Source organism: Puma concolor, chromosome C2 (genome assembly GCF_028749965.1).
Source record: "Puma concolor isolate L17-30 chromosome C2, mPumCon1.1.hap2, whole genome shotgun sequence".
NCBI classification, from domain to species: domain Eukaryota; kingdom Metazoa; phylum Chordata; class Mammalia; order Carnivora; family Felidae; genus Puma; species Puma concolor.
In genome coordinates, this window is record NC_141675.1 from 159,964,020 (window position 1) to 159,980,775 (window position 16,756).

General features: G+C 52.3%; 1 protein-coding gene across 6 annotated transcripts in view; it reads right to left on the reverse strand.

Annotated features, from left to right (window-relative positions):
• The window catches only part of LSS (lanosterol synthase), a 46,132-nt gene extending 35,320 nt beyond the window's left edge, over positions 1-10,812 (reverse strand). For 4 of the 6 annotated variants that reach the window (XR_015240531.1, XM_086676202.1, XM_086676201.1 and 1 more), the window contains exons 1-9: positions 10,673-10,812; positions 10,201-10,369; positions 9,410-9,548; positions 6,680-6,788; positions 5,516-5,637; positions 4,040-4,136; positions 1,782-1,917; positions 1,356-1,464; positions 673-791 (exon numbers count right to left, since the gene is read on the reverse strand). Coding sequence is in view for 5 of the 6 variants with exons in the window: in XM_086676202.1 (XP_086532328.1) it covers positions 673-791; positions 1,356-1,464; positions 1,782-1,917; positions 4,040-4,136; positions 5,516-5,637; positions 6,680-6,788; positions 9,410-9,548; positions 10,201-10,369; positions 10,673-10,686 (1,014 nt within the window). In the remaining variant the exon portion in view is untranslated. Of the gene's footprint in view, positions 1-672; positions 792-1,355; positions 1,465-1,781; positions 1,918-4,039; positions 4,137-5,515; positions 5,638-6,679; positions 6,789-7,418; positions 7,516-8,140; positions 9,371-9,409; positions 9,549-10,200; positions 10,370-10,672 lie in introns of those variants that run through there. The other 2 variants (XM_086676203.1, XM_086676204.1) reach the window with 2 other exon arrangements.
• Positions 10,813-16,756: the final 5,944 nt, after the last annotated feature.

Sequence of the window (16,756 nt, forward strand, 5' to 3'; positions counted from 1 at the left end):
CACAGAACACCAGGGAGCAGGCTGCAGAGCGGAGCCGCGGGATGCAACACCAACTGGACTTCCCCAGAGAGGCCGCGGCACGGCCCACCAGGGGCCCAAAACAACAACGTCCCCCGCAGCTGTCACCCCACGGCCGTAAGGCAGCCCCCCAACCCTGCACCGGCTGGGATACACCCGCCTCTGCATGCGTGTCCACACCCGGCCTCTGTCAAGCTCCACAGCCTCACGACGCAAAGCCAGGTCAGGAGCCTGGAGGCTCGGAGAAGAGAGCTCCAAGTCACCAGGCGTGGCAGGAACCAGGACTGGAACCCGAGAGCCCCGGCACTCCAAACCCCACAGGACAAGGGCAGAAAATGAGTTCTAGGGAAGACACTCAAGAGAGGCCAAGCATCCCTCCCAGCAGCCAGAGAGATCTTGAGAGGCAGCCCCAGGAGCAGCACTACACACTCACCAGGTGACAGGAAGGGAAGGGAGTACTAAGTGCAAGACACAGGGGACAGACGGGGGTTCTCTCTGCCAGGCTCTCGTGGGAGGCCTCACCTCCGGGAAGACCCCCACTCCCAGCTCCAGAGACTGGCCTCGAGACAGTCTTCTGCCCCAGCTCCTCCCCCCACATGGGCTGCAGTTGGGTGCCCACCCCAGGCCCAGACACCCAGCAGTGGGATCACTGACCGGGCCAATGCTAATGTACTTGGAGAAGCAGTCATCGGCCACGATGTGCTCGTACAGCTTCTGGATGGCCCGCTCCCGCAAGCTGGTGCTGTGGTGGCCCTCGTACAGGTTGAGTAACACTGCGGGGAGTCAAGGGTGTCAGCACAGGGCAGCACCTGGGGCCTTCCCCATGACCCTCCTGGACATCCTGGTATGGCACCCTGCCCTGTCCCTGATGCCATGTTCAGGGGCCACTCCCCCGAGTGGAACTCCAGCCCGGGTGCATCTCAGCACTGACTGGGGCAAAGACCCAGCTCCCACCCCAGGGCTCAGCACAGAAGACGTGAGCAAGACGACATGTGATCAAGGGAACATGACTCACACGCGGCACCCCATGCTGGCCCCCAAGCCACCAGGGTTCTCGCAGGAAGATGGGTCTGAGCTGGGCCCCACAGGGTCCTGCCCCTTCTCCCCTAAGGAAGGAACAAGCGGGCCCTCCAGGCCTGCAGCCTCCAATCCTCTTGTCCAGGAGCCCCAGCCACAGGCTTGCACCAGAGGTGAAGATAGGGCAGGCCTACTGGACACGTGGCGCACACGGTAGCCCTGGTCACCACAGGACCCAAACGACAGGCGGTGAGGAAGAGGAGGAGAGTCAGCATCATTTTAGGTGTAGGAGGCCCACCAGCCCCTCAGAAAGCACCCACCGTACACCACACGGAGCAGCCAGCTGTGCGGCGTGTACAGATCATCAGGGCACACGTTGTTCCTCTGCGCCGGCCAGTCGATGCTAGCGTAGTCCTCCACGTAGAGCTCCTGGGGGGCAGCAGCACCTCAGCACCCTCCTCTGCCCACTCCCTTCCCGAGGGCACGCCCAAGGAACATCTGCACCCCTAGCCCCATCTCAGTACCTCCTTCCCCAAGACACAGCGCAGGCCAGGACTCTGCTCACAGGTGCCCTGAGGCCATCCCACCGTGCAAGCCCTTTTGGGAAGTCACTTATGATATGGGGAGGTGCAGGATTCACCCCCACTTCATAGAACTCAGCCCTGCAGGGTCTCCGGCAAGCAGGGGTGTACAGTCGGGACTCAAGGGTAACCCCTCACCTGGGGTCCCTGCCCAGGAATTCTTACCTGACGGAGGCTCTGGACCAGTGGGTCCTCCTTAGCGCTCAGCCGGATGGCATAGCAGTAGCTCATGGGCAGATAGACCTGTCGGCAGTGGCACCAGAGTGTGGAGGGATGTGCAGGCATCCAGTCAGGAAACAGCCTGGGGAGACGGCATGTCAGCAGGAGATCTGGCCCCGCCATCACCACCAGTACAGCCCAGGCCCTTCCAAGGGTGGAGTCGGGGTAGATGGCTATGCTCAGCCCAAGTCGGCATGTCACAGCCACGTTCCTATGGGGTGCCGAGGAGCATAGTCTGCAAGAGTGGCAACCACTCCTCAGTTCAGCTGGGCACATCCTAAAACCAGGAGACTTGACTCTTAAACTTTCAGGACTGTCTGTGGGTTCAGCTGGGACAAAGGTACCACAGTAATATAAACTGTTAATAACAGAAACAGGGTGAAGAGTCTACAGGAACATTCTGGACTATCTTTGCAACTTCTTTGGAAATTGAAAACTGTTCCAAAATAAAAAGTTTACCTAAAACCTTTAGAACTGGCACATCTTCCCAAGGACTGAGGCTTGGAGAGTTATCACCACCAACACGTTTTTGCCCAGTTAGCCTGACCTCAGCATACACAGTTCCACCAGCTTCCCACGTAGGTGGGTACCCAGAGTATTTTCCCCACGCTTTCCCTTCAAGCCTCCTATTCTCATGTGTGAGAGGCATGGGCATGCCAGTCACGAGCTGGGCAGGCTCCCGCCTCTCCCAACCCTGTCCTCAGGCCACTTCCCTCACCCTCAAGGGCTTGTCTACTCACTTTAAAGGGAGGTATTTTACAATCTCTCTGTAGCTGGTGGTCCAGGATCTCTGGTCCCCCTCCTGCACACATTCCTTTCATCTTCTACCCATCCCTTCAAAACCACTCCAGGAAAGACTGGCAGTGCCCTCACAGCCTAGCACTGACTGCCAGATCCACCATGTAGGGACACAGACAACAAACAGTGCTCTGACACCCACACACCCTCCTGGCACTCTGCCCATTCCTTACACACCAGGCAGGTCCAGGGTGCAGCCAGCAGGCAGCCAGTGAGCACCATTGGGATAGCCCCAGAATGCCTCCCGGACTCCTCCCAAGTGTAGGCCTTGGGTAACAGACCCCCTCCCACTGCCTCCTCACTGCCCCTCAAGGCTGCAAAGGCTTGGTCCTCAGCACTTCCATCAGGATCTTTCACCCGATGCCTCTCCTCTACCAAAGTCATCTAACACAGAAGCCCTCCAACCTCCCTGATAGCTTTCTGGGGGGCTGCAACATCACTGGTGTGCTCCCAGGAGCCAGCAGGGGCTCTAGCAGGGGGCTCACCTCCTGACGGGGACTCTGGGGGATCTACACACACGTGAATGTTCTCTGGAAAGACGCCCATAGCTTTCAGTAGATATTCACAAAATGTGAATATCATTGATTAGAAGTATCACATTAGTGTTGATTTGACTAAATATCTATTTATTTATTTATTTATTTATTTATTTATTTAGAGAGAGGAGGAGGGCATGTGCACGAGCAGGGGAGGGACAGGGATAGGAGAGAGAGAGACAGAGAGGGAGAGAGAGCAAGAACTCCAAGTAGGCTCCGTGCTATCAGCGCCGAGCCTGACATGGGGCTCAATCTCACAAACTGAACAGTGAGATCACGACTTGAGCTGAAATCAAGAGTCAGATAATCAACCTACTGAGCCACCCAGGTGCCCCGATTTTACTGAGTATTTAAAAAGCATTGTGGTTCTGTTGTAACATGGAAATTCTTCTCTTTTAAAGATACACACTGAAGTGTTCACAGATAAAGTATGATGTCTGGGATTAACTTTCACATTCACCAGCAGAAAGCTAAGGGAACAGAACAAACAGCACAGCACACTCCAGTGCTGAGGCTGGCAAGGGCTGCATAGCCTACTGCCTTCTTGTCTCCACTTCTACAGATGCTCAAAACATCCCTAACAAGACACAGGACAGCACTGGTTCTCCCAGCCCTGCAGGGCCCCACCCACCTGCCACATGGCCCACCCCCACGGTACCTCCCTCCGTCCTGCCCAAGTGGGAACCCCTTCCATCTGTCTGCAGGATTCAGCCAAGCAGGCCTCCACCAGGAGCCTAACACAGCCTCACTCCACAGAGTGGACTGCCTCTTCATCTGGGGAACAGGCAGCAAGCGATCCAGGGCCCGTCACACAACTCAGCAAGGCACTGGCAACCCAGCCACACATCAACCTCAGAAGGACAAACATACCACATCTCCGGGAACAGAGTGTTGAGGCCTTCCCAGCTATAAACATTCAGGACAGCCAACCAGAACTTCCCCCAGGAGGGGATGGCCACAGCACCACCTGCAGAAGAGAAAAGGCCCAGATCATCTGCCTCTTACTATGAAGATTAGCTCCTCAGAAATCACGTGTGCCTCTTCTCACATGAACTGAAGACAGTGCTAAGGATCCTCCAACCCCAGATGAGCAGCAGGTTCCAGAGCTGCTCAGAACCACCCAACAGCACAGTTGCTGAGTGGAACCAGCTGCTTCCCCAGAATAAGTGTGTCCAGCCCCAAGAGAGACATTCATAGCCTCCACCTGCAGGAAGGCAGCTACCTGGGCAGGCGAGGGGCCCAGATGCACGCAGCAGCCTCAGGCCTAGAGAAGGTGATGAGGGGAAGTGAGCATACACTCAGCTTTCTCTCTTCGGGGGACCATACCTAACTGTTCCTCATCTGGGAGTCCCTACTTGGCAGATATGTCCACGCCCCAACATGGCGTTCAGAGACACTCAAGACACCAAATTGGGGCCACTTCCAGAAGCACCAGGCCTAGGCACAGAAACACTGTCCAGGACATGCTTCCCAACAAGGCCTCACCCCAAACCCAGGTGTGTAAAGTCAAACACCCACAAAGCTACTAGGAAACTCCTTCACCACGCAAGGAACCAGAAAGCAGCCTTGAGGCTAACGACGAGTTCACCATCAGAACAAAACCTGTGAAGAACGCAGGATCTATTAGAATGTCCACCAAGAGGCTTAATCTAGCCTGGTGGGTCAGGAAGGGCTCCCACAGAAGTGACAACCACAGTGATGGATGAAGGCTAAGTAGAAGTTCCCGGGCAGCAGGGTGGGAGTGGGTCAGGAGGCTCTAGGCAGAGGAAGTACCACATACAGGGCCCAAGGTAGGAAGGGGCCTCAAGGAGCTGACGGGAGGCCTCTGTGTGAGCACCGAGAGCGAGGAGGACAGGCATATCATGGAACGTCTGTGACACACAAATGGGAGAGACCTTGCCCAACCTGTAGAGCAGCAGGAACCAAGACGCCCCCCAGAGCTATAATCTGTCACCTTCAGAGTCCAGAGGGGAGGGAGGGAGAGGCGCCAGCTGCTGGAAGCCCCACGGGGTGTGTGGGAGGGTGACTGTGGGGCTGAGCAGAGCCAGCTGCCTCCAGAAAAGCCACTCCAAAATATAGCCCTGCCAGCAGCACACTGGTGGACTACTGGCTGAGTCTTTGCCATTGTGTGAGACAAACGGGATTATGTACTTATCTTAATTCCCTTTTGAAACAATACCAGTGAGGTTGGAATGTGTCCATCTCTTTCTGCTTTGATGGATCCCTTTTCACATATTTCACCCAGGATTTCAAATGGAGGCTGATCTTTCTAGTTCTCATTTGCTAGAGCTCATTATGCCCAGGTGATATGGACTCTTAACCCAATGCACGCTGTGCCAGGGGTACCTTTCTTGTGAAGAATGTTCCGGGCTCGTACCAAGTCAGGATCGTCAGGGCCAACACCCAGAATTCTCAGAGATACATAGTTGAGTGCAGTCCCAAACACTGTGGACTTGTCCTCCATGTGCCTAGGGGAGCAAAGGACAGAGTGAGAGAATGCCATGTTTCATTACTTGTAAGGAATTAAGCAAGGTTTTCAGCAAAATTTCCTCAGAAAATCAAAAATACTAAATTACCTTACACTGATACAACATGACAACATAATAAAACACAGAACAGCAATTTTCCAGTAAGAATTCACGTGCCTCCCATAATTGAACAGTTCCAAAAGTGCCTGTGCAGGACTTGCCTGCCTCTTCGGCTTACTTCCCATGCCTGAATCAACATGACCAATCCCAGGGTGCAAATCCAACTAAGGCTCCTTTGTCACTACAGCACACAGAACAAGCATCAGAGGCAACATGGCAGGTAAGGCCAAGACCCTGTGCCTGTCCAAGGGGACTAGTGAGATTTCAACATCCACCAAGATGCCCTGGGACCTGCAGGCCCGAGAGCCAAGGCCTTAAGCTTGAGGCCCACAACTCTGTCAAAGGATGAAGAGAGGCTGGGCTGTCCTTCAAGAATTGTAATGGAGAATCCCTGTGGTGTGGATTCAGCCCGCCAGAAAGAACCCCATCTCTGGGTGTAGAACAAAGGGCAGCAGAGCCCATGACCAAGGTGGGCAGGCAGCTGACCATCCTGAGGCAAGACCATGCTCCCAGAGTGTGCTAAGTGTCAGAAAGGCACACTGAGACCTGGGGAGGGTTACCTGGCCCCCCTGGTTCCACCTGCTGCCATCCCAGGGCCCAGAACAATTTCCTTTTGCCTTAGCAATAACAGCCAGGTGGCTTTCTGTGGGGTGTGGGTCTCAAGAGCCTCTCAACCAGTCATAAAGTCCAGGTACAACATAAGCTATGAAACCAACGCCCAGAAAGCAAGTAGCCACCTATTGTAAGACCCTTGGGAAACCAGAGTTCAGCACACAGCATCCAGCCAACCTCCCTCCTCCTAGGTTCTCCCCCCGACCCACCCAGGTCCAGAGCCAGTCACCCCACCCTTGACAGGTATATCTCCTACATATGAACATGTGTGCACAAGTAAGCACATGTGTGCAGTAACAAAATGACTCACAGGCCCCAGCCGCCATCAGGGAGCTGCACTGACCGCAGGTACCGCACTATCTCTTCTTTATATCCGGCTGGCAGATGGATTTGCGCCACATAGCATGTGATCAAGAGACCTGTGTGGCAGAAAGGACGTTCCTTTACTGGGAGGAGGAACACTCAGTACTGCCAAGCCTAGGCCCCTTTCCTCTCAACCCAACAGGGAGCTGGGTCTCCTTTGCACGGAAACAAGCCAGAAAAGGCTATTCCTCCTGGCCTCATGAGGGACTTTGGGAGTGAGGGCCCGGGGAGCAGCCACAACACAGGACACTCCTTACATAGGGTGTGCAGAGCCCACCCAGCCAAGTTCAGGGTCCTGCAATACTGTCCATACCTGCTGGAAAAGAAATACCAAATGGGTCACCCCTGGACAGAATATTTATTGCTTATGTTTCTCTGTTTTATATGTTTGGTTTTTTTTCAACCACACGTAGGAATTTTTTTTTTTTTTTTTTTTTTTTAGAGAGAGAGAGAGAGAGAGAGAGAGAGAGTCAAGAGGGGGAGGGGGCAGAGGAAGAGAGAATCTTAAGCAGCCTCCAACCTCAGTGCAGAGCCGGATGCAGAGCTTGATCCCACGACCCTGGATCATGACCTGAGTTGAAATCAGGAGTCAGATGCTCAACTGACTGAGCCACCCAGGCACCCCTATACGTTTTTTACTAGCATATGTCACTTTGCAAATGTGGGAGAAGGACAATAAACATTACCCAGCCTAGCCCTCCTCAACATGGTGCTCCCAGGCCATCTTCAACCCCACTCTTATCTCCCCCAGCATTGGCTCCATCAGTCACATGCTGTAGCGCCCTGCAAGGGGAGAGGTGTCTTAGGGTAGGCCTTAGCCAAAATGCACCATGAGATACATGCCTGGCTCTAGATCAGAGGCATCAGAAGCCCTGGAAGACATGGCCACACACAGACACAGCCTGGAAGAAGGGACAGCTAGGTCTGGAGATGCTACAGAGGTTCACAGAAAAAAGTCATCCCAAATCAAGCCCATCTCTTTTCATCAGTTACAATGCTGTCAAGACAAAGAAACATACGTGGGCAAAAAACAGAACCAGTGTCTCCCTCATCTTACAGGCAAGGAAACTGAGGCAGGGGGCCCAAGTGGTGGGATTGGGGCGGGAACCCAGGGGGTTGGACCCTAGAATCAGGGCTCACCACAGCGATGCATATATGTATATGTATGACTGAATCCAACTCCCCATATCACATATGAGGCAGCCAAGGCACAGTGAAGTCCTGTCACCTTACCCAGGGTCACAGCAAGCCAGTGCCATGTCATTGCTTCCCCATAAAGACCCCTGGGAATAGTCAATGCCACATGAACCACACTCAGTCAGGAACTGTCTATACAGAATCGCCCCCCCCCCCCCCAACCAGGAGCATTTTCCAAATTAAAGCAGATAAAGGAAGGACCAAAGCTCACTCAGCCACGGAAGAACGCTGGAATGGTACTTCTGAACAGAACAGCATCAACCTGAGGAAGAAGGTCTATCCAGAGTCCAAAAAGGGGAAGCCCAGGAAAAGCCCCAACCTGCAGCCTGCACAGAGCAGAAGCCCCAGCTGGATGAGCCCAGAGCTGCAGCAGCAAGCCTAAAATAACGCAGGACCAAGAGCTCCCTGCGTGCCTGGTTTTGTACGTGTATGACCTAACCTGATTCTCATCATCTTCATGTCACAGATGAGGTGGCTGAGACACAGTGAAGTCCTGTCACTCTGCCCAGGATCAAAGCAGACCAGTGGGATCATGTGCCACTACTTCCCTACGAAAACCTCTGGAATAGTCTCAACAGGCTCCTAGTGGGGCCAAGGGAAGAAAAAGGTCCTTGACTTGCCCCTAAGGACATGCCCGTGGGTTCCTGGATAAGAAGATATAATGACGTACAGCCCAGGAGAGACAAGAACACAATGGATTCCCAATGCTCCTCCCACTAGGAGAAAAGAGCTCTTCTACATAAGTTCAAAGGAGATTTCTCACATTACATGGCCAAGTATTTCTTCAGTGAAACACTCTCAGAACACAATGGCCTTACCTAGCCAAACCAGTTCAGTACCCAGGAGGCCTAAGTGCAATCCTCCTAGGACTCAACCAACTGAACCTGCAGTTTCCCTGCCCTGGTTCCCTCAGTCACCCCTTCAAGGTCAAGTTCACACACCCAAGCTGTCTGGCCTCCCCCCACCTGCCCAAAGAAGCCTTAAAGATCCCACCCATCAGGGCACCTGGCTGGCTCAGTTGGTAGAGCACACAACTCCTGATCCAGGGGTTGTAAGTTCGAGCCCCACGTTGGGTGTAGAGATTAAAAATAAACTTAAAAAAAATTAAAAAGGTCCCACCCTTCACCTGCCCACTCTAGCTAGCACCTTTACATAGGCTAGGTCCTCCCCCTTGGAGTGTCCCTACCACTCTGTACTGGGACTCAAGAGCCACTCCTCCTCTGTCCCCACAAGAGTACCCCTTGCTTCCCTTACGGAAACACTGGGCTGGCAGTGAACACTGGGGATGGCACTCCCATTCCCCAGCACCAACACCAGGACAACACAGGCACAAGGCAACCCTCCAGAGACATCTTCCAAGTAAGCTCCTGGGTTTTCACCTGTTTACTCATTCACACGCTTCATTCACCAAGGGCCTGAACCAGGCCTGACCAGGACCCCAGGACGGCCTCACCCACAAGCTGGGGCAGCACCCACCTACCTGGCAGGAGGAAGAGTGGGCCGCCATAATCACCTGCCCAGTGCCCATCCTCAGCCTGCAGCCCCACATAAAATGTCATCCCATTCAGAGCCCCTTCGTGGGCTGTGCAGGCTTTGGGCAAGTCCTTAAAGTAACCGGTCTGCAGAAGACAAAAGAGAGGAGAGATGAGGGGTCTGTGGCCAGGCCAGAGGAACCCTCAGCACCTACAGCCAGGCCAAAATTACTTTCCAAGTTTCAACTGTTCGGATCAAAAGTCTACAACTCTTGGAAAGCACTGCCACCTCAAGAGGCAAAAGGAAGGTTCTACGTTCTCCTGCTTTCCAGTCACTATTTTCAAATTTCTTCATAACTTCTCTGGAACGTCTTAAATCAATAAGACAGATGTCCAGGCGCGCGGGAGGGGTGCAGTGCTGCCCCGGGACTGCCCCCCTCCCCCAGCCTCTCTCGGGAAGGGCCGCCAACGGGACGGGACTGGACTGAACGGCACGGCAGGTGGCAGCGGCAGACAGGGCCCCAGGGAGAAGCCCCACCGCCCGGCGCCGCACACTCCTTCCACCAGCCGAATCGCTCACATGCAATTTCCTGGATCAAAAACGTGTTTCTCAAAAGGACAGCGGTTTCCTCCGCGTCACTTGGTGCTAAAGGGACTGAAGCAGAGGAGCCCGGCCCACCTTTAGGGGACATCTTGGTCCGCACGCCCCACCCCCGCCGGGCCCGGCGCTCCCCGCTAAGGCAGGGGCTGCGCACCGGCTTCCGCCCACCTGCCCGCGGCGCCCGGCGCGGGCACCTACCGGGTCCAGTCCCAGCGAGTGCGCCTCCAGCCGGGTCTGCCCACGGCCAGGATCCTCCCCCTCCTGGAAATACGTCCACGTCTGCCTTCCCCTCTCATTTCGGAGGCGCCAGCGGCTGAGGTCGGTGGCGGGCTCGGTGCGATAGGGGCCCCCTCTACGACGCAGACACCTGAAAATGGTCGCGCTCCGGTGAGAGGCCGTCCTGCCCCTTCTTCCCAAGTCGGAGCCCGGAGGCCGCGGCCGTCCCTTCCGGCAGCCCACAGACAGGCCACCGTTTTCCTCAGCTCACAAAATGAGAACTCTCCGCGCCAGCTGGGCCACTACGCCCCCGCCGCCGGATTTCTCCCCGAAGCCCCACGCCCCCGCGGCCCCTCGGCCGCGCTCCGGACCGCTCCCTCCCTTCTCGGGGGTCCCGGCCTCGTCCAGCGGGCGTGCTAGGGCCGCGCAGGGGTCCCGGGAAGCAGAGACTCACGTGCCCTCCGTCATGAAGGCGGCCGCGACGTCCCCTACCCGCGCCCCGGCGCGGGTCCGCGCGCGCTCAATACATAGACTCGCGCCTCGGGCGACGTGTGGAGCGCGGTGGGCCGATGTCCGTGCAGCCAATCAGAACGCCGCGAGGGTGGGCCCAGGGCGCGCCCGGCCGCCTCAGTGGTGGAGAGCCAGACGCCCCAGCGCGATGAGGGCGTGGCCTGGGCGGGGCGGGGCGGGGCCTGCAGTCAGGTCCGGAGCTCCAGGTGGCGAGCTGCGTGGAGCGTGAGGAGGAGTGCCTGAGGCTTAGAGCCCCGTGGGGAGGGTCCCGGTGCGCCGGAGGAGGGCGGACTGGCGGGAGCGATCTGGGAGAGAGGCTCAGGCTGAGGTCACAGGCAGGGAAGAGCTCCTGCCCTTGAGGGAGAGGCCGGCTAGCTGGAGGTGAGTGCTTGAGGGGAAGACGGAAGCCTCGAGGTTGGGCCTCCAGGCGATGAGGTGGGAAGCCTCCTCGGCGGAGGAGGGAGGTGGTAGGGACCCGGAGGAGGCTGAGCCCCCGAGCTGCCCTGATGGGGATGGGCCTGGTGAGGCGAGCCTCCGCCCCCCCTCCACCGCCCCCGCCCCCCACCCCGGGCCCAGGGGCCGGGAGGGCCAAGCGGGGGCGTCAGGTGACGCTCGGGGACAGCCTCGGCTACTCACAGGGGTGCCCCGAGTCAGGGAGTGCCCAGGATAACTTAAAGGTGAAAGGGCTTGACAGTAAAGGGAAGGGAGATAAAGGTGGAGACACAGAGTAACCGAGCTTGAAAGGGACAGCTGGGGTGGGGGCAGCCTGGCCCTCAGGGGTGCACCGCAGAAACCTGGGCTGCGGGGAGAGTGGAGGGCATCTGATGGAGGAAACGGTGCTGACCCGGAGGGACTAGAGCCACAGGGCCCAGAGGCAACCCCTCAAGAACCCACAGGCCGCCCCAGCATTTGGTCCTCTGCGGACAGAAGCCCTGACATCCCTCTGGTCCCGCGCCGCCCCCTCCACCCCACGTGTGAACCACCGAAAGCCAGAGGGAAGGCGGTGGGGGAGGGGCTCCTTGGAAAAGAAGAAACACACCTTCCCTTTAATGGAATGAGTATTGGGGTTTTAGACGGTCAGTAAAGGACACTTGCCTCTTCCAATCGTCGTTCAGAAACTAGTGAAGATGACACACAAGTAGGATGATATTAAAATACCAGCCTTCCACATATACAAAGTAGTTTGGAAGACATGCCTTAGATCTGCAATCAAGAGGGGAATACTGACCCACCCCTAAATCAGACAAACATCTCCCTCAACCCCTGACCAGATGGGCAGCTGCAGCCTCCAGGCCACAGAGCTGCCTCACCGAGCACCATGCAGCCAAGTGCACGGAAGAAGATACCACCAGCCTGTGGACCCCACGAAGTGTACTCAGAGGAGCCTGAGCATACTTTACCCTGTCCATTCTCCCAAATTCACCAATCCATACTTCGTTGGGAGTAGAAAACAGTTTTTCTCCACTGATGTTCCTCCACGTGGAAACACAAAGAGTGGGAATTAGGGCTCCAGCCTACAGTATGGACATCTGAAACCCTGAGTCTGGCAAAGCCAAGGGACAGAAGCAGTTTCAGTTGGAGCACACTTTGAGTTTTGATATTTTACTGTACTGGAATTTTTATGAGCAAAATAACAATTTTTTAAAAATATCTTGGAAGAAAAAAAGTGTAAAAATCCATCTGAGAATTCACAGGTAAGACTTTCTAGAGACAGTCATGAGAAAAAATAATACTTCTCTCTACTTGCACCCTACCAATTCCAACTCATTTAATAAATTGGATACAGAAGGCTCCAAAGTTTTTGGCATGAACAACTGGGCATATGATGGTGTTGTTTACAAAAGTAGAGAAGGTTTTGGGGGAAATTTCAACTTAGATTGGAAACATGTTAAGACAGATGCTCATCAGACATGTAAGTGAGTACACTAGAGTAGACTTGTGTTCAGGAGAGAGGACAAGGCTAGAGAAAGGAATTTAGGAGTTACCTATTTTTAGGTGATGTTTGAGAATAGGAGATTGGACAAGATCAACTAGAAAGTGAGTGTTCCAAAGAAGATTTTCTGGGTGAGTCCTGGGGCAGGAATAGTTTCCAGTTCAGAAGAGAAGGAGTAGCCAGAAAAACAGGAGAAAAACCAAGGTAATGTGGAGTCAGGGAAGCCAGGCAAAGACATGGTTGCGTAAAGGTTTTAGAGGAATTGTAAAATGGGGTCTGAGAATTGATGATTCTAAATGTTGCAAGACAACTTATTGGTGACTGATAAGAGCAATGTTAGGAAATGTGAAGAGAAGAGCCCGGCAGCAGAGTTTTATTTTGTTTTTAAGGGGGGAATTTCCAGTTAAACATGTCAGACTGAGCACAGGCATTGACTTCCATTTCCCATCCAAACTCTATTTACATAAAGTAATAAAAGATAAAAAAGTGAAAGAACGGGAGAGAAGTTACCAGCAAACTAGAGAGATCAACACAATTGTAGAAGTTGTGAGGTAAGAAGTGATAACTGACCTAGCAAGCCAGAAAAAGCTGAAACCCATAGGTAGAAGTGAACCCATCAAGAAAGAGACCATTTTTGCTAACAAATCCAAGGAAGGTGCAGAAATCAAAAGACCTTTGAATAAGCAGTATGATGATAGGTCCCTTCCTCTACCTGGATGGGAGCCTGTAACAGTTGAGTCAGAGCAGGTGTGAACTCAGGAAAGACACAGTTGAAGTCTACTGAAAGTGGGGGGGGGGGGGGGGACAGGGGAAGGTTGAGTGAAAGTCCTACACTCATGTAGGAGCCCGGTCCTGCGCCTTCCATTCAGCCATAAGACTTCAGGAGGTAAGAAGAGGATTTCTTTGGAGCAAATGGCCCCCCAAAAAGACCTGCAAACATTGACAGCTGGGACCCACTGTTAAAGTGGAGAAGCCAATCGGCTGTCAGGTTGTAACCCTTGACACAGAGCTTCCAACAAGCTCCTTAGAGCCCTTCATCAACGTGAGCCAGACATTTGAGGAAAGCCTCTATGAAGAAAGACAACAAAACATACCCAAAAAGGGAATTTTGAGAAATAGAGAGGATGCCAGGTGTGGAAGAGGACTTGAACAAAAACATGTCCTCACAGAGGTAGGATGTTGCATCCATGAAACCAGAACCACCTGATGCTCTTTCCCTCCCTACACTATTTTCCTCAGTGCTTCCCACTGATTAGCAGACCAAACAGTTTGCATATTTATCTTGTTTACTGCCTATCTCTCCATTAAAATATAAGCCCTGTGAGGGCTGACGTTTGTCATATCCCCAGCACCTGGAATAATGCTTAGCAGATAGTAAATATTCCGAAAGTATATACTGAATAAACGAATGAACAGGATTCTCTAAATAAGAAACATTAAGGAAAAAGACTCTCAGGAATAAAAAATATGGCATCAGATTTTAAGTCCCTAGAATAGCAATTTAAAATAGGGAAATTTTAGGATAGTGGGATAAAAAATAAGGATATAAAAAATAGAGGAGAAAAAATTAGAGGATCAATCCAGGTGGTCAAACATCTGAATATTAGGAGTTGCAAAGGGAAATAATGGAGGAAAAGAATATATTAAATAATTTCAAAAAATTCCAACATAGGCGGATAATTTTCCAGACTGAGAAAGCATGGCATATTGTTTTCTAAAGATTCCTGCAACACCTCCCATCTCACATGCTCTTGTACAATATGGTCTTAACACTCGTCCCAATGAGAAGTGGGATCTACATCCCATCCCTTGAATCTGTACCCAAACACTTGTAATACCTTGCTGTGAAAGTTATCCTGCACGAGTTCCAAAGCTGGGGTTGCATTTTGCTCACTGGAGCACTTGTACTTGGACCCCTGAGATTCCATGTAAGAAGTCTGACTACCCTGGGCAACCTTGCCATGGCCACATAGTGAAGTCACAGATTAGCCACGCAGGTTGAAAGGCCCAGCTGAGCCCCCTGCCAACCATGTGAGTGAACTTGTCTTGGACAGCCAGTCTAATCAAGCCTTCAAGTGACTGCAACTGTGTGAGCAATCCCTAGAGAAAGCTGCCCAGCTGAATCCTTCCCACATTTGCTACCACATATGTTTGGAGTAGTCTGTTACACAGCAATAACTACTGGGGGGGGGGGGGGGAATGCACCACTAATGCTCAGCACAACAAATTGGGTGGGTAATAGAGGAGGGAGACCAACACAATCAAGCATGTTTTTGAGAAATTTAAGAACACTAGGAACAGATGATTTGCAAAACTTCCAGCAACAGTAACAACCAAAACAGGAGAATGATTACCAATCTAAAATTCTATTTCCAGGGTGCCTGGGTGGCTCAGTCGGTTAAGTGTCCGACTTGATTTCAGCTCAGGTCATGATCCCAGGGTTGTGGAATTGAGCCCTGTATCAGGACCCATACTGAGCATGGAACCTACTTGGGATTCTCTCCCCTGCCCTTCTCCCCTACTTGTGTGTACGTTTTTTCTAATAAAGAAATTAATTAAAATTAAAAGATAAGGGGCACCTGGGAAGGTCAGTCAGTTGAGCATCCGACTTAGCTTAGGTCATGATCTCACAGTTCATGGGTTTGAGCACCACATCGGGCTCTGCTGTCAGCACAGAGCCCCTGTGGGTCCTGCTTCAGATCCTCAGTCTCTCTCAAAGGTAAAAAAAATAATAAAAGAAAATAGGGCACCTGGGTGGTTCTGTTGTTAAGCATCTGACTCACGTCATGATCGCACGGTTTGTGAGCTCAAGCCCCACTCCAGGTGAGCATGAGCCCTGCTCCAGATGGGCCCGCTTCTCTCTCTCTTTCTGTCCCTCACTAGCTCCGTCTCGCTCTCAAAATAAAAGATAAAATAAATAAAATTCTGTTTTCATTCAAATGATAAATCAAATTTAAGGGTAGATATAAAGACAAGATAGGAAAGCTCAGAAGGCTGCTAGAATATGGGCTCCATCAAAATGAGAAAGCAAACAAAGGAAGAGGAAAATCTAGGACTCAGAATCCAGGACATGTCCACACTGTGGCAGAAAAATGGGTGTTTCCCAGTGGGGCATCTCCAAAAGAAAGTGGAGCCTAGCACAGTGTTGGAAGGAACTTTACACTTAGCACAAAAAGTTTTGGGTGAAGTAGTGATAACAGAAAAACAAGTAAAGGCAACCAACTCCAGGGAAAACTGAAAAGTTGGACCTGTTAACCTTAAAAATAAAATCATCAGTTATTCTTGCCAGCAAAAATGGGTTTATTTGGGAATTTCAGAGAACCACAACGCAAGACAAGCAAGCTAAGGCAAAACCATAACTCCAAGGAACAAACCAGAACATGGCCTTATAGAGGAAAAGAGGGAGTTGGGCAGGTCTATTGTAAACAAAATCAACTGTAGTAAACTGGGTGCTGAAAGTGTTGTGGCTTCTCATTAGCTGAGCTGTAACTTTCTCCCATTGCTTGAGCTGTGGCAGTCTCTCATTGGCCGGACTATTGCCTGGCCTGGGCAGGAGGAAACCTTCCTTCCTCCAGTTGGGACAGTAAAGTAGTATCCTGGCAAGATGTCCCTCTTCCTGATAGGTCTTCAGTTGGTAGGGCACTAGAGCTCCCCCTACTGGCCCCCTGACTCCATTTTAAATGAGGTTTCCTTTTATTAATTTTAACGTAACTAAAGGAAGTGTAATCATAAACCAATACTGGGCTCAATGGCCAACAGTATTAATAGTCATACTGAACTCCGAATGCACACTTCAGCCCACATTTTGTCAAGCTGTTTGGAAGACTAGTAGAAGAGGAAATGTGGATATTTAGGCATGCATAAAGTATGCTGCAGAGAGGATAGTCTAGGAGAGCTAAGTTCTCTTCCATTGTGGGAAATCAACAGATAATGTCTAAAATCAAGATTAAGAAATAGCATTATTTAAGGTCTTTATTGATGAACATGAAATTAATCACTGAAAAAATCCCTAAAAAAAGTAAATAGTTTTGTTCTGAGGAAGTGGGGATTGGCTGGTAGATTTGGTGGTCGTGGGATAAGAAGTTCTGTTCTTAG